The 23,792-nt window shown below is 34.3% G+C and overlaps 2 protein-coding genes across 2 annotated transcripts in view; one reads left to right on the forward strand and one right to left on the reverse strand.

Annotated features, from left to right (window-relative positions):
- On the forward strand, positions 1-2,862 carry LOC136810847 (uncharacterized). Its single transcript, XM_067067432.1, has 5 exons — positions 1-342; positions 716-862; positions 1,906-2,007; positions 2,366-2,486; positions 2,611-2,862. Exons 1-5 carry the CDS (start codon positions 97-99, stop codon positions 2,697-2,699), a joined length of 705 nt encoding a protein of 234 aa, XP_066923533.1. The 5' UTR covers positions 1-96; the 3' UTR covers positions 2,700-2,862.
- Positions 2,773-23,792, reverse strand: part of LOC136810846 (BUB3-interacting and GLEBS motif-containing protein ZNF207-like) — a 25,446-nt gene continuing 4,426 nt past the window's right edge. Inside the window, exons 2-10 of the mRNA XM_067067431.1 lie at positions 21,064-21,190; positions 20,731-20,872; positions 19,095-19,289; positions 18,617-18,641; positions 18,238-18,346; positions 5,857-5,911; positions 4,328-4,431; positions 3,384-3,588; positions 2,773-3,199 (exon numbers count right to left, since the gene is read on the reverse strand). Of these exons, the coding sequence (XP_066923532.1) occupies positions 3,015-3,199; positions 3,384-3,588; positions 4,328-4,431; positions 5,857-5,911; positions 18,238-18,346; positions 18,617-18,641; positions 19,095-19,289; positions 20,731-20,872; positions 21,064-21,190 (1,147 nt within the window). The 3' untranslated portion in view covers positions 2,773-3,014. The remainder of the gene's footprint in view (positions 3,200-3,383; positions 3,589-4,327; positions 4,432-5,856; positions 5,912-18,237; positions 18,347-18,616; positions 18,642-19,094; positions 19,290-20,730; positions 20,873-21,063; positions 21,191-23,792) is intronic.

Raw genomic sequence — 23,792 nt, forward strand, 5'->3', positions numbered from 1 at the left:
GTGAACATCAGAAAGTTAATCTAATTCGCAGACTACATAACGTCCAGGACTCGTCGTTGTTTGCAAGACGACTCAGTCAGTAAGCATCTGGATGATATGGCTCTTTCTCAAATAGGTCAGGGTCGTGTTACTACAACAGCACTCACAAACCACTCAAGATACCTGACAATAATCGATGATGAAAAGACGGCGCAGCACAAGAAAAAGACATTTCTTTGCGAGCAGCAACAGCAGGAGAATCATAACATCCCAAAGAAAGGAACACGGTTGATGCATACGACCACTTTAATCTTAGGGGATAAATCGAATATCACTCAGGAATACCGTTCTAATACAAAACATGTATGACATAAATTAGATTTACGCGTATTTCCCCTATCCCATCACCCATCATCGCGGTGTTATCTATCGCATCAATATTTTTCAATTTTCACTCCAAGTTTTTCCTCGAACTACAGAAACAGTCCTATGGAAGTGCATTCATCGAGATTGCTCAAAATAAGGCGAAGATAAGACAGATTTTAGCCTTTCATTCGTCAATATTAGTTCTCTTCAAAGTAAGTTTCCTTTATCTTTTAAATGCATTTAAGGCTACAGCAGGTGACAATCCCGCGCGGGTATTTGGCATGTATATGGGATCGTGCCTAATGCCACTTATCAATGATTAGATGGACAGAAAAATAATCAAAGTAAATAATTATACTTTTCAATGTAGAGTTTCAGCGGGAAAAAAGATCTATTGCCTTGTATTCAACGAAGACCTTATCCCTCGCAGCACAAAAATCATTTCGTGATTGGAGATAAATCAATGGCAGCATTTACAGAACATCCTAAACGATTCAATTTTGCTACGATACAACAGGTAAAGACAATACTTAATTCAATAATAAGGTCGAAATAAGTTCAATCGATTTGAGTTACTATCAAAATCAAAGCATTCACATTATTTTTTCAAAAATATTACAAAAATTTTACTTGACATGTTTTTTTTATAAGCAAGTGTATGCCCCTTGGTCAGGCCCGTGTATGCTTAAGCTTTCAAAGCATCCAGGCATAGCTTATGCTTATTATAAATTATGCTTATAATTCACCTCGAGCCAAGTTTTTAGTGAAATTTCAGAAATTTTGTTCAGATTTTGGGAGTAGTGGAATGTAGCTAGCCGTGGAACGTCTTTTATTTTACTTGACCTCTAACCAAACCTTTTTAAACAGATAAAAAATGACAACTTATTTCAGGCTGACATACGCTATGCTTAGGAATTCTGCAAATCTGGGCCTTCGTATGCTTATAAAAAAAACATGTATGGAAATTTTTAAGATACTTTTCCAAAAAAATCAATTATTTTTCTAATAATAACTTCCAGGAAAAATTTTCCCAAAAAGTGAAAAAAATAGAAAAAATGTTACTTCAGATTTTTTGGTTTTTACACTACCACCCTGCAGAAACTTAAATAATCTATAAAGCAAATCCAAGTCCCATCCTCTTGTGGTTTTAGGGCAATTGGGTATAGTCGAATCTTATACTGTAAGGATTGGAAGCCATTATTATTGATGCGTATAATTCTCTTTCAAAAGATTTTATAAGCAAAAAAGGACTATGAAAAATCTTTCTCTGCGTACTTACATTTTTCATTGACCCCTACCCCCCCCCCTGTACGCAAGCATCATACGCTTTTAAGAGACCCCCTCTCCCTTAGTGTGTACGTACTATGTGGACGGCCCGAAATGCGGCGGAAATTTTAAGTGATCATTTTTGCTTCCCTAAGAACGATTCCTCTTTATCTTTGACTCAATGTTTTAGGGTTAAGACTGTTAATACAAATCCACACTCTATGGTTTTGATAATTTGGCTCATCAGATCTTGTTTTGAAGCTTGAACATTATTTTACGTTTCTCTCATTTTAGAATCCACATTTACTTGGCATTAGCCAGACACATAGAGCAATAGGGTTTCACCAAATGAAGGGTTCTAACATGCTGCAGTCGTTATCTCACAATAATAACAAAGTAAGTGGTAGTTCTGTTGATAGATCCCATCCAACTCAATCTAAGGATCTAATGTCTTGGTTAAATGAATCGAGTATCTAGCCCCCTTCCCGATAAGCCTCGTTTAAGTTTATATATTTATTTTATGAGCATTGCCATATGAGCCTGACAAGGAAGCAGTCGCTTTGTTTGAGAATAACACATGAAAAAACACAATTTGTTTCACTTCTAAATAATGTCAACTCGACCAAATTCCTTTGTTTTTTTACGATTTTGATGACAAATCGCGTTCATCAGTAAAAGCAAATGTGGTGCAAACTTTGGGTAGATAGAATATTGTTTTTGATGCTGATACTGATTTGTTTGTCGATTTTTTCAGATACCTAGAAGATCTCCGACGAACTCATCAGGCACGAATGTTATTAACCAAGGTTCAAAATCACCAGATCTGAAAAAAGTTGTGAAAACCACTTCTTCAACATTCGATGTTATACGTAAAGGTAAAATATAATTTAAAATAAAGATGTCAAATTTGGTTTGAAAACTTATATCGTCTTATGTATACATTTATTGTGAATTACTTATGGAGATTTATTACAATTTTAACCCTCTTTTTCATTACAGGAAATACAAGAGCCAATCATCACTGTGTGTCAGGAAATAAATTTCTTCAACGAGTTCGAGAAAGTAATACAGAAAATTTTCTATCATGAACAAAAACACACCTCTTTTTCGAATAATTTTTGTAAGGCATATTCCGATGAATTTTTATTCGGTGAACACAGATTGTTTTTAATGTTTTGTATCATAGTCCTATCTTTTTTGTAAAAACCAACTTATTTTCTTGAATTAAAAAATACAAATTTTTAAAAGCAATCGATTGAAAGTTTATTAGGATTTCAAACTTTTCCATGCGTATAATATAATCCATCAAGATTGAATAATTCCCTCTTTTTTCAATATGTTGAAATAAGTCTTGCCCTCCGCAATGACGAAAGTTCATATTCGAAGTTTAATAGCATTCCCCACTAGAATGGAGGTCTTGGTGGCGGTCGACTCCACCCACCTGAGGGCGGATTATTAAAAGGAGGACGTGGTTGAACAGGTTGGGACATCAAAGGTTGAGGTTCACCATTCATAGGTGGTGGTGGTCCATAACGCCCTTGGGGTGGGCCAGGCGGTGGTCTCGGTCCTCGGTTCATGGGCGACATTCCTGGAACAAATCGGAGAAATAAGTGTAAGTAGATGAGGGTGAAAAATTCACGGTCTTCAAAGTGCTAGAATAATGAATTGTGCTGGGATTTATCCGATATGGATTTAAGACATGCATTGCAGGTGTAGGTAGAACTGGTCATTACTGTGTTCTCTGAAAGAGAGACGGGAATGATCAATCTAACCTGGACGAGGTGCCATTCCAGGAGGTGTCATTCCAGGAGGCGGCATTCCCGGCGGTGGGACAGGTGGTCGTCCAGGGGGACCCATCATTCGTTGAGGTGGACCACCCATCATGTTCATAGGCGGCGGACCTGGAGGTCCAGGTGGTGGACCTTTTTCCTTCTGCAGACGAAGATGATATTTCTCCAATTTACATTTCAATTCCTCCTAGAAATATAGAAATGACAAATGGATGTTAATAACAATACTATATCGCTTGGTATTATAAAACTGAAACACTGAACTGAATAAAAATCTCGAAAATTCTCATCTAGGAATTCTAAAAATAATTAGCCGAGGGTTGGAAAAAAAGAACGACGAGGAAATAGGGTTAATATCTCGAGTTAGGTACAGAAATCACCTAGTATACTTGCAATATATCTCTAATCTTAATTTTTTGAGAGCTTTCCAAAAATATACAACAGGTCTCCGTTTTCTCGAGCTAAAATTTTCATTAATTTTTAACCCTATGATTTTTGCCTGAGACCGTCATATTTGTCCGAAAATCACACAAAGTGTCCGAAAAAAAAATTGGAAACATAGTAATTTCGATTCCCCTACCCCTTAGCTTTCCAAAAATGTATAACAAGTGCTTCTAACAAAACAGTCGAGCGATTTTACAAAATGCCCTCTACTAAAAGTCCTGAGCAAAAAAGCCTAAAAACTATGGTTTTTGGCGTCAACTTTAAAATCAAATTCTGAAAGCAGCATATAGAAAAACCGTTCATAGGAGGGGGAAGATAGACTGTCTATGGGTATCGAAAAAATTCTGCATAACCATCATATCCATAGGGTAACCTTGCAATGTCCGGGGTGAATCGAAATGTCCAAAGGTGGGTCATTGAAAAAACAAGATATTCTCCACTCCATGCAGATATTTTTTTCAGGAAAAGCTCAATTGACTTACAAGTGAATTATCTTCATCGGGATGAATGATACGACTGGTAGCAGTGACTTGTGGAATATGAGTAGCTTTCGGTACACTGTAATTCAAACCAGCGTCATCATCTCCTGGTGAATGTGAACAATGTTAAGTTAATGAAATTGAAATGATTAATATTCTGAAAATGGCAGGTTTCTTTGCTAGGTCGAAGAGAACTATGCATTTCGGTTTTATTCAAATTGGGAATTTTTCTACCGGGAGCCATTAATGAGACCTTGAAAAATTCTTGTTTGAAGGATATCTGAGTGATACAAAAGGGGTCTAGATTACCAGAAGGAAAAATAGCATCCGTCAGTAAAGGACCACAACCTTGATTAATAAAGAAAATGGCTTCAGAAAATAGGGAGCATAGAAAGTACATGTCGAGTAAATACAATTCAAAAGGTAAGATTTTGTCTAATCTAAAAATAGTCTAAATTGAGAATGCTGATAAGACAGTAAATGGTTGTGGGTCTGTAAATATTAGGAATAACATGTTGTTTCATTTTAAGGTTAGAACAAACCCTGGAAAAAATAATAACCGGAGGTAAAAAATAATAGTATTGACCATTAATAAGAAGTCATCGAGCTAAATAAAAACATTTTCACACTTTCATCACCTATTTTTGCACCTACTATGAGTTTACGTGAAATATTTTCTGATTAACCATCTCAGTCATATGGCTTGACATACAGAATTTATAGCACCTGTATCGTATATAAATGATTGAAAGCTTAACAAGCGCCTGTACTCAGTGTTCTTAGACTCAATTAACCAATGGTAAAAGTTAGGTTGTTTCGCAAAATACCTTGAGGGAACTAATAATTGGCAAGCAGCAAAAATCCTACCCTATACTAGACGTCATTGTTTTTGAAGATTAGCCTGGTTTTAACAAAACAAAAAAATATGTGCAAAACCATCCACATTTCATAGAACATTTCATGTGCCGCCTAGTTTAATTACTTGATAGTTTTTTGTAAAATTCGCCGAAATAAGTTCCCTTAAGGTACTTGCGGGGACTAGCCAGCCCTAGGTAAAAGTTGGATCACTCAAATCAGAATAGATTGGCTTTGAGTTATTGGATCATTCCAAATCACTGAGGTTTTTATCACTGAGCTTTTGTAGAGCCTGGTATTACAGTAGGTAAAACACTCCTCATAGGCGGGGATTCTTTTTAAAAAAGAACTCAAACTAGGGTTAAAAAGACTGTTTGTATAAAGGCGATATGTCATGTAAAAGCTAGTAAGCGCCAACATCGGCGAAAAACAGTCTAGTTAAGACATCTCCCCCCTTAAAGAATGAGATGACAGGGGTTTTTATCACTAACTGTTATTGAAATAAATTGACATCGACTCACTGGTGCAAAGAAATATTGGAGCCAGTCCAAAATATCTGGAAAAAATGTTCAAGAAAATAAATCTCAATAAATTGATCAAAACAATTACCCTGAAACATAAAGAATGGTGTTATTATTTCACAGTTTGAATTTGTGAAAGAAGTGACTTGTCCTTACCTGGGTTTAACGGTTTAAAATCAGCACCAACAGGACCGCTAGACTTTCCACCAACCTAAGATTGAATCAAACTTATTGTTGTACCGTGAACAAACAAGAATACCTTATTGGTATATATTTTCGCGTGTTACAAATTTTCGCGGGTACTTAATTTCACGAGTTTTTTGGTCAATTTTCGCGAAATTTAATACTGTTTAAATTTTTCAAAATTACAAAATCGCGAAATTAAATACACGCGAAAAAAATTTTCTTAGTATTTTGTTAGAATTTTTTTACATCAAAAACGTTGTGTTTCAAGCAAAATCAGTCTTTTTCTTGCTTTATATTCCCACTTTCTGAAAATACCTAGTTAGGTGAATCGCGACATTTAATGCACGCGAAAATTTTCCAGAAGTCGGCAATCGCGAAATTTAATACACGCGAAACACGTTTTTTGTCGCGATTCGCGAAAATTTGTAACACGCGAAAATATATACCAATAAGAATATTTGACTCATTTAAAACAACAATGCATTTAGAAAAACTCTCTTGTGAGAGGCGTACGCGAATCAGGCCACTCAAAAATGACATTAGAGGCAAATCTGTATAGGAAAAAAGTACATAAAAAACGACAATTTTCAAACAGGATAAATAAATAAATAATGTCGGGTAAAATTATAGGTTAAGGTCAAGCGTTGGCTCTATCCTCTTAGCCTCTTTTTGTAAAAATTATGTGGGTCTAAAATTTCAATAGATACTAAAAATCAAAGTCAAATGTATAGTTAAGAAAAATTTAATATAAAACGTAATTAAACTAGCATGATTTTGACTGTTTTGTTATCGATTTTAGAATTAATGCATTCTTACATTGTACGATATAAGTAGCAGGTCTTTGTTGACCAAGAAACGTTAGTTTAAAAGAGGCTGGCAAAAAGTTGCAATTACAATTAAAGATAAACCAGCCGAGGCTGGAAGGTCAGCCAATATAGTTAGATTATTAGTTGGATCGTTTGTAAAGAAGTTAAATAGCTGCGATGGAAGGAAAGACTATATGCATAAAGAATCAAGCAACATTGGAAAACTTAATAGAGCTAGAAAATCACATTTTGCCTAAATGTTTCTCCAGGTTACTCAAAACTCCTAGTAGTAAGATTGAATAGAAAATTGACATTCCGTATCTAAAGCATTTAAATTCAACATTTAACATTTTGAAGATAAAGTAAAAATTTAGGGACAAATCACAAAATTTTAGATATGTCCTGTTATAAACTTATACAAAGATTCTATCAAAAATTCAATTGACAGGTCACATAGACTGACCATTTACTTTAACAAATAGAAATAGTTTTTTTTTCAAATAATAGTTCGTTATATTTATCCCAGCAGCATCTTTGCAATAATCAAGCAAAACAAAACAATGCAATACGAAATGGTTAATGGACAAGTATAGATAACACTTATGATATCATTTTGATCACTTTCATTCACTGAGCGAAGAAACGTTATGAATTTCAAAATCAGCAACAAATAACTCTATTATGAACAAAATTTAAATGGTCGTAAGTCGGTTTTTCTTTGACGACAATTTGACAATTGAACAGCATACCGATTGATTGAAACGTTGTTGTTGATCGTATATAATCTGGTAGAGAAAACAAAAAATAAAAATAAAAGGTGATGATATAAACTTTATAAGTTATTTGGTGAATGAGGACATTCAGCAAATGTGACAGTTTCTTATGTAAGAAAATAGAAAAGCCTTCAGGTTTTTAAATGTTTTGTAAGGTTTAATTAAAATACCTGAATGTGCTTTGTAGCGACTTTGAGTTCGGAGTAACACAGTGTCAATTGTTAACGAGACATGACAGCCAAATGACAATTGATCGTTGATTGATATCTAAAATAACAGAGTAAAATATAAAATTAAAAGGCACTAGACACCCCAATGTATTTATTTGTATATTTTCTTTTCAGAGAAAACGTGTTTGATAACCACTTCAATAGATTTTATACCAATTGTCTGTAAAAATACCAACCATTGTTAAGAATATACCTATTTGTCAATTTTTTTAAGCAGAGAATCATAAATTGTGACTTTGAAGTATATAGTACTCGAGTAGTATTCTCTCAAAGTTTATCAAGTCTTACTAACCTCTTGTTTTTGTGACTTTTGTAGCATCTAGAGTTGCTGAATTTGGTGGTGTGAAATCAATGTTTATTCCAAGTTGCCAATGAATCAAAAATTAGTTTCTTTTCTTTTAGGTTGCCTCATTCTACCAACAATATTACGTAACAGGAATTAATACTACAACAAAACCATTAACAAATTACCAGCATCATATCATACAAATGCCCATATATTTTCTCCAGCCAAGCATATAATTTTAGTTACAGCAGAACGATTAACACGCAAATAATATTCCAGTCCAGTCCAACATAGTTTTAGTCCAGGGTTTTTATTTGTATTGTTCATTTTGTTCATTTTGTAATTCTAAATTTTGTATAAATTGATGAGTTGATTAAAAAATACTATAAAAAGTGCAAAAAGAATTTTCAAAAAAAAAATTAAAAAGTTAATGCATATCATAATTCAAATTTTAACTAAAAAAATATATAAAGAATGTACAAAATTAATATTCCAATTTGATAAAAAAAAATTCTTAAAATCCACATTTTTAAAATACTGTACATAAAATTATAAAAAATAATGTGAATGAGGAAAATGTCTTTTGCAACTAGTATCGTGTCCACTCAAAAGTGACAAGTGACGTTTTAAAGAAATGCATAACCATCCAAAAGATTAAAATTTACAAGAAAGTTTCTTTCCTTTTAAAGGCACTAAAAACTTTTTTAAGACAAATTCCTTATTGTCAGTTTTTATTTTTTTCTTCTAAGATAGATACGTAAGGGATTCAAAATTCACCAGAATAAGCTGTGATTTATTTATTTATAAATGTACTGAATCGACTTTATAGTGAATATTAGAAACTTTGCTCTTATGAAGAATTTTGTATCCCTTATGTATCCCACCCTCCAAACTGTACACCCCCCCCCCCCCCATATCAAGCAGTTCAAGCAGTCCAAGCAGTTAAAAGAATTTAAGAATCACTCACAATAGTGAAACAAACTCCATCATGGTCGGAGAAATAAATATCCTTTATAAAGCAGTTCACTTCTCTCTGGCTAATAAAACTTGTTTTTATATAAACATGGTCCAGAAGGCCACCAGCAAGATGAGTTGGTTCATTCACTATCATTTTGAATGAAGAAAGTATTTCGTTTAGGTCTTGATTTGTTGGATCTAGTGCATCAATATTGAAATCTCCCACAATAATGTCTACATCATCATAACTTGTCAGTTGCAATACGATTGAATTGTTGTTATACTCAATATTAAAACCATTTAATGTTTGATCAATTCCACTAGTATCACTTGTAGGTGATAGCTGAGTTTCAGTAAGGCATAACAAGTCACTGTTCATTAAATTTTCAGATTTTTTTAGGTCAACAGCATGTTTATTCATCGAGCGAATATTAAGAAGGGAGATATTTAAATGCTTGGGAGAGGTAGAAACAGATGAAAAAGTTTGAACCTTTTGCAAACAACAATTTCTTCTCAAACGTTCATATCAAGCCCTGCTTCAGTGTTGACTCTGATAGCATTTCTACTATATTCACCAATTAGGAATAGTCCGTTTATGTCAGTTACCCTTGACAAATTAACATACATTTGACCTTCATTGAAATATCTTTGACCAAATAATTCAAAGCTTACGACTGCTGATTGAAGTGTTAGCCCTTGGACTTTGTGACTAGTACATGCATATGATAGTATCAGTGGAAATTGAGTTCTTCTAACCATAGGTGACTTTTGCTTATTTTTTCTAGTCGCAAAGGTAGATTCTGCTCTTTCGATCAAAGTCCAATTGTTTTCTCTACTTACACTATCCAAATTGGTTCCTTTTTTACCTGCAGTGACATCATCAAGTTTTACATAGAAACCAGATATTTTATTATTGCAATCAAATTTGAATCTCATAACTGTTCCAACTTGTCCATGACTAATCTATCAGCAATGTCAATATTTTTTGATATCAAAACACGAGCACCTACTTTCATTTCAATAATACGAGCCAGACCACCTGTATCTCTTGCTTTAGCATTTTCAATAAAATTCAAATCACTTCTTGTTAGATTTTTTGGTACCTCATCTTGTGCAAGAATCAGATGCTTTTCAGTCGGTAATTTTTCAAGCATTTGCAAATTGTATAAATCTACTGGCTTATTTCCTGCATAAATATGAGTTATATTAGCAGGGTAGTCTGGACTGTCTTTTGTAATGAATCTAGATTTTAAAAGTTCTTCTTTTTCTTCATCAAGTTCACCTAAACGTACTTGATTTAATAGATCTACAAAATCTATATCATCTCTCTGTCTCATGACCTCAGTCAATTCTGCCATTTGGAAACTTCTCCATAATTCAAATCCGACAATACTTTGCATAGATGAACAATCAGCTTTGTAAATTGGATCTCTGTAAATTGGTGGGAGTTGATACAAATCACCACAAAGTAAGACTGATTTTCCACCAAAAGGTTTATCAGAACTGAATATTTCACGTAACCTTGAATCAATATTTCGAAATAAGCGACTAGGTACCATGGAAATTTCATCTATCATTATAATCTCAACGCAAGCAAGTTTTTTTTGCAAATTTTGTTTTGACATAGCATTCAAGGGGAAATAGCTTTTTGTAGGAATAATCAAAACCAGTGTGAATTGTGGTTCCATTGACATTGATCGCTGCTACACCTGTTGGGGCAAGCACAAGAATCCTTTGTTTAGTAGGTTCTCCTCCTCTGTACATTAAAAGTTTAGACAATGAGTGATAAATTGTTGTAAGTAAATGGCTTTTTCCCACACCTCCGCCACCCGGTTAAGAAAATATGGAATGGCTCTACAATTTTAGGATCTTTAGAAGACAGGTTTTTTACAAAATTTCTTCCCCATTTGTGTATTACATCAAAAATTTCTCTCTGTTGAGGATTAAGAGATCTTATACGAGTATTTATTTCATTATCAGGAAGCAAAATAGATTCCATTGGTATTGCTGCCCTAAATGGTACTGTGTCTTCATTAGCTTCATCATCTGATTCATCATTATTATTTGCAGTATTACTTTCAAGCTCAGCATTTGTTTTCATCATTTTCCTGCTGTTCAAAGTCATTCATATTGAGCGTGATGTCAGTTCTAAACCTTACTAATGCATCATCTACTAAACCAGAATATGGTTGGATCAAAGCTCTGTTCCTTTCAATCATTTCTACAACACCTGGTTCAATTCAAATAGTTTCTGTGTGTAAGAATTGTGTTCCTGAGAGAGTAACTCATTTTTCATTACGAAAAGGATAATATAACATTAACAGATGATGAGCATAATCTTCGGGGTGCTTGTTTCTATTTGGCTCATGAAGGCGGAGTACTAATGGAACTTTACGACATTTTAGTTTATCTCGACTGGACAAGAGTGGAACAATATTTGGGTACCCATTTGTTGGATGATTTGATTCAACTAGATCATCTACAAGTTCATTGGGCTGGCAATCATTTTCTTTATTCTCTACATACATGATACTATAAAAACCTCAAAAAATTCAGCATAACACGTGTTTGAAACAGACACATAAATTCCATTAGCATAGTTGTTGGTTGGTCTATCACAATATCGGTCTCTAGCATATTCTTTTTGAATATCGAGGTACTATCTTCAGGAAGCTCACTTATTTCATTTTCACTAAGGCACATTCTAAATCTTTTCTCTGGTACATTGGTGTTTGCAAAGGTTACACCTGGAAATACTTTTCTTAGCCATAATTCAGGCATGCTAAGATATACAGCTTCTTGCACCGATACTTCCCGTTTTGAAACATAAGCATGCGCAATAGATTTCATTTGCTGATATTTGTCTAAATCGTTTTCGAATGCTTCTTGAACAGCTTGGTTCATAGCATGAGACACTTCATCTTCAGTTTTGGACAAATATGCACACATGTAAGTAACAGCCTTGTAATAATTAAATACAGGCTGAATATCCAGATTTGCTTGCCAAGCTTTCAGACCCTCAGTAAAATAAATTGTTTACAAAAACACGCATTTGAATCACGCTTCAATATAGGTGGAAAATCATCATCTTCAGATACTGACAGAGCATATTCATAATCATTCTTGGGAATATCTAATTCATTAAGTATTTCATCTATGGTTGGAACAGGACTGAAATTTTCAGCATCTGGGTTAAAAAAATTTCTTTTACTTGGATTAAGATTTTCATTTATATATGTCCTTACTTTACTTAATACTTCTTTTCTCAGTGACAGTATTGTTCGTTTTTGCTCTTGTGGCAATTCTTGTGGCAAAGGCTCTGAAACAATAGTTCTCTCAGAAAAAAATTTGCCGAAATGAAATCTACAAGGTGTATTTTTATATTTACGACAAGTTTTCGAATGACGATGTAATTGATAGGTTTTTACAAGGTTAAACAATTCTGGATCTTCTTGTTGTGATGGTAAACAAACTTTAATGATTTTATCAACAAATTCTACGTATTCAGATTTTGTTTCCGGAGTTAATGTTGGCGCATTCAAAATCCAAAGAAAAGAATGAATATGAGGGCTTCCCCGTACTTGAAATTCAACCCGAATAGCATAATAAGTTGTTTTGCCAAGTGGACCATCTAAAACAATTTCTTTAAAAAATACTTCAACTCTATATTGAAAGTGCCTTGCTACTAGAACAGGATTGCTATTTAACAAATCACACCTTTCATGATAAGAAAGATTCTCAATAAATTTGTTAGTAACATTTTGACCCTTGAGTTTGTAAATTATGGAGATCAATTCATTCCATCTTAGATCAGCACAGCTTAAAGTCAACAAGCTAGATGCTGAATGGACCTACCTGATGATGAAAGTTAGATAGCAATGCGAGGAGAAAAAAATCAGTCAGAAAATATATCGTTTAGCGAAAATGCATAACGCAATAAATTCATCATTGATTATTGATGGGGGGAGAGGGAAGGGTTGTAGGGAAAAATTAATAGAAAGTTCTGGTCGCAAAAATCAGTTTTATTGACAATTGAATCATGCTTGATGGTGAGCATTGTTATCAATAATGTTTTTGTGTGAAGAACATAGAAATACAAGGAAAACATATAATGAAAATCTGCAAAGACGGCGATTTCCGGCATTTTCAAACGGAAAAATTTTTTTCTCAAAAATCGAACTCGGCCATGTTTTGAGCATTGCAAATACGCATCTTTCTGCAAAAAATCAGAAAAAGCTAAAGATGAATGAAAATTCGAGAAAATGTAAAAAAAAACGGTTTTCCGGCATATTTCTGGCATTTTCGGCCGGGAAAAAATACTTTTCGAAAATCGGGCTCCATCACATTTTAGGTATTGTCATTTTGCATCAGTGTGCAAAATTTCATGAAAAAATATAAAGTACAGCTCGAGAAATTCAAGAAATACCGTTTTTCCGGCGAAAATAGACTGTTCCGGCGATTTTTAGAAAGTTTCGGCTTCAAAAATCACTTTTATTGACAATTAAACCATGCTTGATGGTGGGCATTGCTATCAATAATGTTTTTGTGTGAAAAAAAAAAAACGAAAACAACGAAATATAAGGAAAAAGTCCGATGATGAAAAAATCTGCAAAAGCGGCGATTTCCGGGATATTTCCGGCATTTTCAGCCGGAATAGAATTTTTCTCAAAAATCGGACTAGGCCATGTTTTAGACATTGTTAATACGCATCTTTGTGCAAAAAATCAGAAAAAACTAATGATGAAATCTCGAGAAAATGCCAAAAACCGGTTTTTCCGGCATATTTCCGGCATTTTCGGCCGGAAAAGTACGTTAATTGAAAATCAGGCTCTGTCATATTTTAGGTATTGCCATTTTGCATCAGTGTGCAAAATTTCATGAAAAAATATAAAGTACAGCTCGAGAAATTCAAGAAATACCGTTTTTCCGGCGGCGGCGAAAGGAAAATAGGCTGTTCCGGCGATTTTTAGAAAGTTCCGGCTTCAAAAATCACTTTTATTGACAATTAAACCATGCTTGATGGTGGGCATTGCTACAAATAATGTTTTTGTGTGAAAAAACAACGAAATATAAGGAAAAAGTCCAATGAAAATCTGCAAAAAAACGGCGATTTCCGGGATATTTCCGGCATTTTCAGCCGGAATAGAATTTTTCTCAAAAATCGGACTAATCCATGTTTTAGGCATTGCTAATACGCATCTTTGTGCAAAAAATCAGAAAAAACTAATGATGAAATCTCGAGAAAATGCCAAAAAACCGGTTTTTCCGGCATATTTCCGGCATTTTCGGCCGGAAATGAATTTTTTTCGAAAATCGGGCTCCGTCACATTTTGGGCATTACCATTTTGCATCTTTGTGCCAAAAATTAGGAAAAACTAATGAGCCAATCCCGAGAAAAGCTAGTAACGAACGGACGAACGGACGAACGGACGAACGGACGAACGGACGAACGGACGAACGGACGAACGGACGAACGAACGAACAGAGGTTAATTTATAGGACCTACAGCCCACCGGGGTAGGTCCAAAAAGAAAGTTGGTGGCCCTAATTGTTTAACCATTGCCAAAACTTCTTGCTGAAATTTTTTCCAATATGCTGGAGTTCCTTTAACTGTACTCATAAAAGCAAAGGCTTTGTCATTTGCAATAAATTGTTTCACTGTTTCTTTGAAATTTTGACTTAACGTTCCAGCATTTAAATTAGAGGCTGCAACTTTTCTCATGGCAACATTTATTTGACTGGTCAAAGAGACTTGTTGAATCACAGAGTTAGCAAAAAATATGTAGTCTGGATCAGAGGCAAATTTTTGAGTATAGTTCAATAATCGTTGGTTAAAGTACTTTGAGGGACTCAATTTAACATTGCGTTGAACGTTGAATCCAAATTTACCTTTGGGAAACAAATGAGGATGGGCAAGCATTTCACAATTTTCATCATTCAAAATAGAAATTGGTTTTTTCCCTTGACCAGGTGCTAATGTTAAAATTTCATTATCTATTTCTGTTTCAGTGGGAGTATGGGACATAAGAGTTGTTTCATTTGCACTTGAGCGAAACACGTCAAGTGGGTTTGCTGTTGTCTCAAGTTCTAAAACTGTGTATTTTGTGTTCTGCTACCCTCATCAGAAATTTCTTCGTTATCATTGCTGGCTGAATTAATGTTAGTAACATCTGTATTATTTCCAACCATAGTTTCATCATCAGAAATGTTACTGACATCAATCACTATGTCTTGATAAAGAGGATTGTTATCTTTTAAATAATTTAACATATGCTGAACAAAATCAGGCCTAATTGCCTCAAAAATTACATGTCCCTTATATTCTAATTTTCTTTTAAGTTTAACTATGACAAGACCATTATCACTAGTTTTTCTTGGCAGGGTATTAGCAATATCTTCTATGTCAATTGGAACATTACAAATTGACCCTTTTAACTTGGGAAACTGACCTTTTGGCATTATTGCAATTTTCTTAAATAAGATTCTACGAGAAATTAAAACCTTTTCAAGTCTGCGAAGAGTACTGAATTCAGTTGGTAGTTCATCAAGGCTTAGTTTGTTTTTAACTGACTGACATGGTAAATTATCTTTTTTGAGCTTAGTGTGGCACGTTCTGCAAATATACAGTTTCCCATCGAAAGAAATTACTTCTAAACAATAATCGTCTTCTGGCATGTTGTATTTTTCAGGAGAAAATTTAGCAACTGAACGTCGATATAGACATCTGTGGCAAGAAACGCATATGTAAAAAGGACCTTCATATATAATCTTTTTAAATCTTTTCACTGGGTCATCAGACTGCTTAGTAGATTTTTTTTTTTGAGCATTAATTTTTTGCTTCGCTTTTAGAGTGTCCTTATTTCTTTTGTAGTAAACTCTTTTATTTTCACGTATCTTTTCTTTGTTTTGTTCATGATAGGCTTTATTGTTTTCATTTATCTTTTCTTTGTTTTGTTCATGATAGGCTCTATTGTTTTCATTTATCTTTTCTTTGTTTTGTTCATGATAGGCTTTATTGTTTTCATTTATCTTTTCTTTTTTGTTTTGTTCATGATAGGCTTTATTGTTTTCATTTATCTTTTCTTTGTTTTGCTCATGATAGGCTCTATTGTTTTCATTTATCTTTTCTTTATTTTGTTCATAATAGGCTTGATTGCTTTGCTGACGTTTTTTTTGTCGCTTTCTAGTATTTCCATCAGCACAATTATTTTTACGTTTTTTAGGTGTCGCACTGGAAGTTTTCTTTGCAAATCGAGAATAACTTAGTTGAAGAATCCTTTTTAGCTCTTCACTTGGTTCATTAATTTGAATAAATTGGATTTGAAAATGTTGAAATTCTTTTTCCCGAAACTCTAAATAAAAAAACTTAACATATTTTTCAAGTTCAAAAATATTATCAAACTTTAAAAGGCACGAAGCTCCATCTCCATTTTCAACTAGTAATCCACGGCTGTCCCGGCTGTGTGAATCAAAGACAAAGAAACATTGGGACCTTTTCATAATAGCTATAGTAATAAAACCGCCAATAATCATTAAGGTATTAAATTCAGGACTTTGAGTAGTACTCAGTGGAATTTGAAGCGTGGGGTAGTCATCAATTAGTTTAGCTTCGCCAGTCTCTAAATTTAAAAAGTCAAGTTCGGTGATAATACCGTTAGTTTCGATAAATCGTGGCATTTCATCGACAGATAAATAATCATTTGTATTCAACAGCTTATACAACCTATCACCTTCAATTAAAATTTTATCTAGGTCTGTAGTTTTCCAAATAGAAACACGTCGAAAATGAGACCAGAATATCGCATACAAAGAATTTGTACTACATTGTGTTCCTGCGGTTTGCCCAAATAAATCTATGTTAGCCTGGTTAAAGGAACCTAAAACAGCTTTAGATACTTGATAATTGGTCATGTCTATAAAATCAATGTACGTAGCAGACCCTTGATCACTTTTGTTTTCTTTAGTTGTTCTTGGACCTGGGTTTAGTTCAATATCACCTGATAATAGAAGGGTATAATTAACTTTGAGAAAAATAAGGTTTGGATCTCCTGAATTAAACGCTGCATTTGGATATTGAAAAAAAAATACCATTTTTTGAAAGATGGACAAAATCTAGGTGTGTCTGAAAAAAGGTTGTCTCGTACGACTTTGGAATTGCAAAGAAAAGAAGTGTAAAAAGGGCTAAAAATCTGATTGGTTTCAATAGTTTAGTAAAAGCATAATCTGAAAGGTTAGAGCCAATTTTAATAGATTTAGAAATACCTTTCACATTTTTCTGAGCTGATAAAGCAAAACTTCCTATACACACGCGATATGCCTCTATAGATATCATATTGCAATTCTGTAAGCTTTAGCAAAAGTAAGGTGAAACGTTTTCAAAAAGTATATGAATATTTGTATATATTTTATCTCACGTGTTTGTTTGGTATAAGAAGGTAGAGGTGTAGGTATTAGGGAAAGGTTTTGTTTGTACAAGGTTTTTATTGTATACGTATGTAAGTTTCAAAGTGCGGATTTCCCTTCGCACAAGTTTCTAGGTGCGGATTTCCCTTCGCACAAGTTTCTAGGTGCGGATTTCCCTTCGCACAAGTTTCTAGGTGCGGATTTCCCTTCGCACAATTCAATATAATAATAGTCAATTTAATTTGATTCAATAATAGTTTGTATATATACAGTAAGTTCAGTAGATATAATAGGTTCAAGGTTAAGCAGGTTAAGCAGGTTAAGCAAGTTAAGTAGGTTAAGTAAGCTTTGTAAGAGGATGCAAGGAGCTCGCATGCAACCTCTGGGTTTTGTAGCTGCTTGTCTGATATTGAACACAGACAAGCTTATGCTATCTTTTCTTTGTAGCTTATGCAACTGAGGTAAAATTACAATTGCTGCTATCTTTTTTTAAACGCTAATAAAAAGCCAGTACACTGTTAAAAAAGGCAGGAAAGAAGTCTCACCTTGATGATTGAAAAAGTGTACAAATTCTCATTCCAGCGAAGCCAGCCAAATCTCGTTTTTAATTTTCACAACTGTAGTGGCAACTTATTGGGAAGCTAATACATTTAGCAGAAAAATCATGCTATCATGAATACAGAGATAGCGCATTATTCGGGAGATAAAAGAAGCTGATGCAATAATCCCAATGGCTGATGCAATCGCGCGCGTTTTTTATCCCGGTGTTTACTCGAAAAGAAATCCGTGCAAATATCGGGAAATCGGATTTTTTTTTTGCCGTCTTATGATGATGATGGTGGAAAATTTTACCTATTTGAATGCTCAGCTTAGGCTGACCAAAAAGTAAGGCTCACCTGTGAAGTAGCTGCAGCAGGGAAAAGAGGTCTTGGTTGACCAGAGAATCCGGTTGAAGAGGGTGGGGTAGGTGCACCTTGTGACATTGGAGGCATCATCGGAGACATACTATAGTATAAAAAGCACAGGAGAATGAACATAAGTTTGGATGTGATACCGTATAAAGATTTAAATACACCTTTAACTTGACTTAAACCTATAACTCGAATGTTTTCTTAACTCGAATAAGTTTTCTTAACTCGAACAAGTTTTATGGTCTCTTCAGTCAACAATGCCTTGAAAACCCTACTCAATAACTTAATGTTAAAAAAAAACTTCAAAGATGATACGAATGCATTAGGTGAATATAATGGAGATACAAAATTAATTTATTTTTACCCAGGCATCATCGGAGGTGGCATGCCTGAAAAAGAAGATGTTACTTTAGTGTACTCGTAAGAGGTATTAAATTAACGAATGAACCTAGTTGGTGTCCATTGTTGTTGGAGACAGTAATACATAAAAGGTAAAATAAAATAAAGTGCAAAATAAAAACAGGTTGAAATTCAGTGGTCAAATAAAGATTTTTCGTTTGAGACAGAAAACGGATTTCACATAGCAATTTAGCACATAATCTTGAAATTTTGGTGAATTACACAGAATTTTGAGTCAGAAATACCTCTTTAGGCAATTACTTTATCTTCTGGTTAACAGAAATATTTTTTTCTCCATCTGCCAGTCCATAAAAATCCTATCAGAATGATGGTAAATCAGAAAACAAAAACGTACCTGCCTTATTTACTTCACTGAGACGGAAAAAGTTTGAGCACTAGGAAATAAATTCTCATCAACCAAAGACACAAAGAAATGTCTTTACCTGGTGGTGGAGGCATACCAGGAGGCATGGGTGGCATCCCAGGCATACCATGCATTGGGAAGGGTGGCATCCCTGGAGGAGGCATACCCATCATACCCATCATCCCCATCATGTGTGGTGGCATTCCCGGCATCTGTGGAGTTGCAGCACTTGTCTTGGCTTTCTTTGCTGCTGAGTCATCATCACTGCCACTATCTATGATGAAAGAAATTGAAATCAAATTTTACCATCACAAGAAGTTAATTAGTTTAAATTTTAAGATGCCCTCAAAAACCAAAAATTCAAACAATTCTTTGCCAACCTCCTAAAAGCAAAGCCAAGTATTGTCAGGGTCGGCAGTTCATTGTTGATAAAAAACAGTCCTAGGTCTGCAAAAGTACGTCAAATTTCAGGCAGATTTAGGCAGCACTTGTGTGTAGACGCACATTTCTCTGAAATTCGAGGGCTGTGCATCCGGGGGGGGGGGGGGTTGCATGGGATCAAGAAAATGGGGGGAATCAACTTTTGCCCTGGAGAGGGAAGTGAGTTTTTCACTTTGATGGGGGGACTAATGCAAATGGGGGATTTCAGGAAATTTTATGGGAAGTGGGGGTAGAAATTGCAGACGGTAGATATTATTTCAAATAGATGATTAAATGTGTCTATATTTTCAGCATTTGTGCGCTCATTGCAGGAAATTGTTATTTTTGTTAAGTTATTATGCAAAATATAGCGAATCCGTTGGTCACAAAAATATTCTTCTAATACAGGGAACCCTGGAAAAAAGGCAGGTGGGAGAAGAAGACCAAATGCGAGTTTTAAGCCCCAGATGGGGGGACCTGAAAACCTGGAGGACACCATGGGGGTGTTCTGTACTTGGGCAAAAGGGGTGCAAGGTATGTGCAAGCAATTAGGGTCCTTTTTTAAACCCTTGAAAGTCTCTCAAAGGGGTAAAAAAACTATAAATCAGCAATCGAGTCTCTGAAAGGGTCCCAAAATAACAAAACATCAAAATCGATTTCCTCAAAGAGTCATAAAATCTGGTAATTTTGAGCTAAAATTGGAGAAATAGTCTCTCAGAGGGTCGCCAAAACGATTCGGTCTCTCAAAGGGTCGACATACCTGTCACATCGCAAACCTAGTACCCCTCTCCCCGGGCTGTGCATGAGTTAAAACTTTGTTGTGTTGGTAAATGTTTTTTGCTGGGGCGCATGCTAATATTTTGCTTGACTTGAAATGCACAAGTGCAGAAGATAGGCAAAAGTATCGAAGTGCCGGTGTCAGTTGCATTTTTTTCGAATCCATTGGTATATTTGTATATGTTTTGATTTTATTAGACATAATAAGTTTGAGGTTTAAAGAAATATGAAAATAAAAGTAAACTAAAGAATTTCTCAGGATAACTTATTAAAATGAACATAACTTACTTTCTCAGATAGAATTAAAATCGTTTGCACTTTTTAAACAGACTTACAGAGGTGTAAAATAAAACGGATTAGTGCTCGCTCTACTGAAAAACAAATTAGTCAAAATAAACTTGACAACATCAATTTGCTGAAATATACCCAGCTATCTATACCAACTTGACTTTCTAGATTTGCAAAGGAAAAAAAGGACACCACCATGTTATGGGTTTTGTATCTGGATATTAACTTACCAGCTTTTTTACTGTTACTGTTTTGCTTTCGTTTTTCCTCAATATCTTTTTCAGGTATTCCCTCCATGCCGTAAATTTCAACTTCAATATCTCCTCTGTGTGGTAGTGAATTGGGAATAGCAGTGATGGGCTCCTTATGCACCTAAACAAAATATCATCAAAACAATTAGTGATTGTTCAAGTTAAGATACTAGTTCCAAATTATGGCAGATTGTTTTATTTTGATAATATAAGGCTTTCATAGGACTGTTCAGGACTGTTAGGTCAATTTACAAATTTTGTAAAAACTAAGCTTTTTCACAAAATACTAAAAAAGTGATTACAGAAAAATACCTGCATTAAGTGAATGGCCAGACCAGGTCCTGTATATAATTTCTTGTGACAAACCAAACATTTGAAATGTTTTGCTTTTTGATGTTGAATCAAAACTTTTTCTTCCTCAAAATCCCTGTTGCAATACCTTTCAACCATAAATGACCCAGTTAAGGAAAACTTGTGAATTCATAAGTATAAAAATAAACATACAGCTTTGTAAAGATATTATAAGTTTACAGTTATTATTTTAAGTTTTCTGTTGATATGCGGATATGAAGATATTCAAATTTTAGAGTCTAAAAATTTAATCACACTCATGTACTTTGCTATGCAAACAGAGTGGAGGAACATGAGAGTTCTGTGGAGTGCCTGCTAAACTCCTTTACAAATTTTAAATTTTTATTTGATTGTCTTGGGATCTTCAACTTTGAACCCTTCTTACTTTTTTTCTGTGTTTAATTATGCTAAAGCGCTCCGGTTTTTACTGAAAGAATGCCCATGATCTTAGCTTTTCAGCAGAATATAACACTGGATGGGGATTTTGAAGACCTCCAAAAACTCTTGAATCTTCAGGGCTTACAGTTTTGCCTTAAAATGCAAAAACTATGTAAAAACTGCGTGTTTTCAAGCTTGGTAACATTCAAATTCTGGAATCAGCACCCTCAAAGCTTTTTCATAATTTGAATTTTTTCTTTATTTTTGAAACTTATTTTAGAAGCAATGGTTTAAACCTTCTTTTTGAAATTTTTAGAAAAATTTTTGACATTAAATTTGAATATCTTTACAACCACTTTCCTCTAGAGGCCATAGTTCTGGCCCTTTCTTAAAGGGGGGATGACACCTTCCAAAAAAGTGAAGAAGGGGGATTGGAAATTTTCATTAAAAAGTGGGGATAGCAAGGAGGGGGCGATCGTTTAAGAAGGGAGGGGCTTACAAATATTGTAGATTATTTTCCAGCAATGTTATGAAATTTGATCTGCATGAAAGGAAGTTCTTTATTTTCACAAAAAAAGTGGTATTATATTTGCCAGACTTAATTTTTCTTTACTGTTTCCCTTCCCTTTTTACCATAAAAAATTTAGCCCAAAACCCTTGGGTTAAAGGTTGGGGGATGCCAAGAAGGGGGGAATGCCAAAAAGGGGGGATCAGACCCCTTTCCAAACTATGGAGGCTTGCGACTTGATCAGTTGGGTGTTTAAGATAAAAACGGCAATTATTTCTCTTTTTGGCAACTATTGCCGAAAACTACTTTTTTCATCGATAACATGCTGAATCAGCAGGAAAGTAAAAAAATTAAATGAAAATTGCTGTTTTGGCAATTTTTGCCGTTTTTGGAAAGAAAAGTTGATTTTATTATTTTATTATTGTATTGTGGTATTCGACACCCTTGCAATTAGTAGGCCCACTTTGCCTCGTTTATTTTTGTTTTCAACTGGTTTCTGTCAGAATGCAGACTAGCAAAATCGAGTTATATGTAAACAAACTTACAACAAGGGTTCTGTTTTCTCCTCCTAGTTGTGTTTCAACATCGATACAGGATGATCTTTTTACATTTTGTTTTTACATATCATTACGTTTTCGGCAATAGTTGCTGAGAAAAGAGCAATAATTGCCGTTTTTATCTTTAAACACCTAACTGTTAAAGCTAACCTGATCACAGCTGGCCATAATTTTCTTGCACGGTAAACCTCTAAATTTTCCTGATACAGCGCCCTATTTTTAAACACAATCACACAACTTTTTTGTCATTCCCCAAGTCCTATTACAGACCTGCCAACTTAAAATGTTCATTTTGCGTGAGATAAAAATTTCGAAGTAAAATCCGTAAACTTAGCCCAGTTTTTCTGATTTTTTTAAATCGGAAATTGGGAAATCTCTCCAAAAATCTAGAAAATAGAAAAACTTTTTTTCCGTAAATCGGAAAATCAGGTAAACATTTTTCCAAAAATCAGGAAATCGGGAAAACTTTTTTCCAAAAATCAGAAAAACAGGAAAATTTTTCTCAAAAATCCAAAATGCGTGAGAAATCAAACTTTTCAAAAATTGCGTGAAACCATGTGGAAATGCGCGAGTCTCACACCCAATGCGTGAGAGTTGGCACCTCTGCGCTATTATCAATGCGGTCCTTACTAAAAATTTGAGATCGCATGTTTGTCATCAGATTGTTATGTCTTCACCACTCATGCCTTTAGTAGGGGCGACGTCCATATTCAAAGTCCCACACGTAACGGGAAAAGACCGTTACTTTCAAAACATACCTACCCACCTCCTTAACGGTCTTCATGATTTGACCAAAATTTTTCCAAAGCTTTCATTCCCGCTAAAATCAAAATTGTTATATAGCCTAAAGTAGAGGATATTGTTTAGTTATATATACTGATATATACCAAATTGTTTTTGGTGGTAAAAGAGAATCAGAGCCTAAAAAATTGTGAGTATCGATTATATCTATCAGACATAAGATATCGATTATATCAATTATATAAATATTGATCCAAGTTTCATCCACATTATCGATTAATAATCGATAGGGTCGAGGTATCGATTATATTGATATTAATCGATATCATCAATTATTAACACTGTAATCGATATTATCGATTATAAATCTATGGTGATAATTTAATTGAGTGCTGCAAAATTGTGAGTATCGATTAGCTATCGATTATCGTTTTCAATCAATATTTAATCAATCCATTAATTATCGATTAGCTATCGATTTTAATTGATAATCGATTTTATCGATA

Source organism: Clytia hemisphaerica, unplaced genomic scaffold, assembly GCF_902728285.1.
Source record: "Clytia hemisphaerica strain Z4C2 unplaced genomic scaffold, Clytia hemisphaerica genome assembly, whole genome shotgun sequence".
Taxonomy (NCBI): Eukaryota; Metazoa; Cnidaria; class Hydrozoa; order Leptothecata; family Clytiidae; genus Clytia; species Clytia hemisphaerica.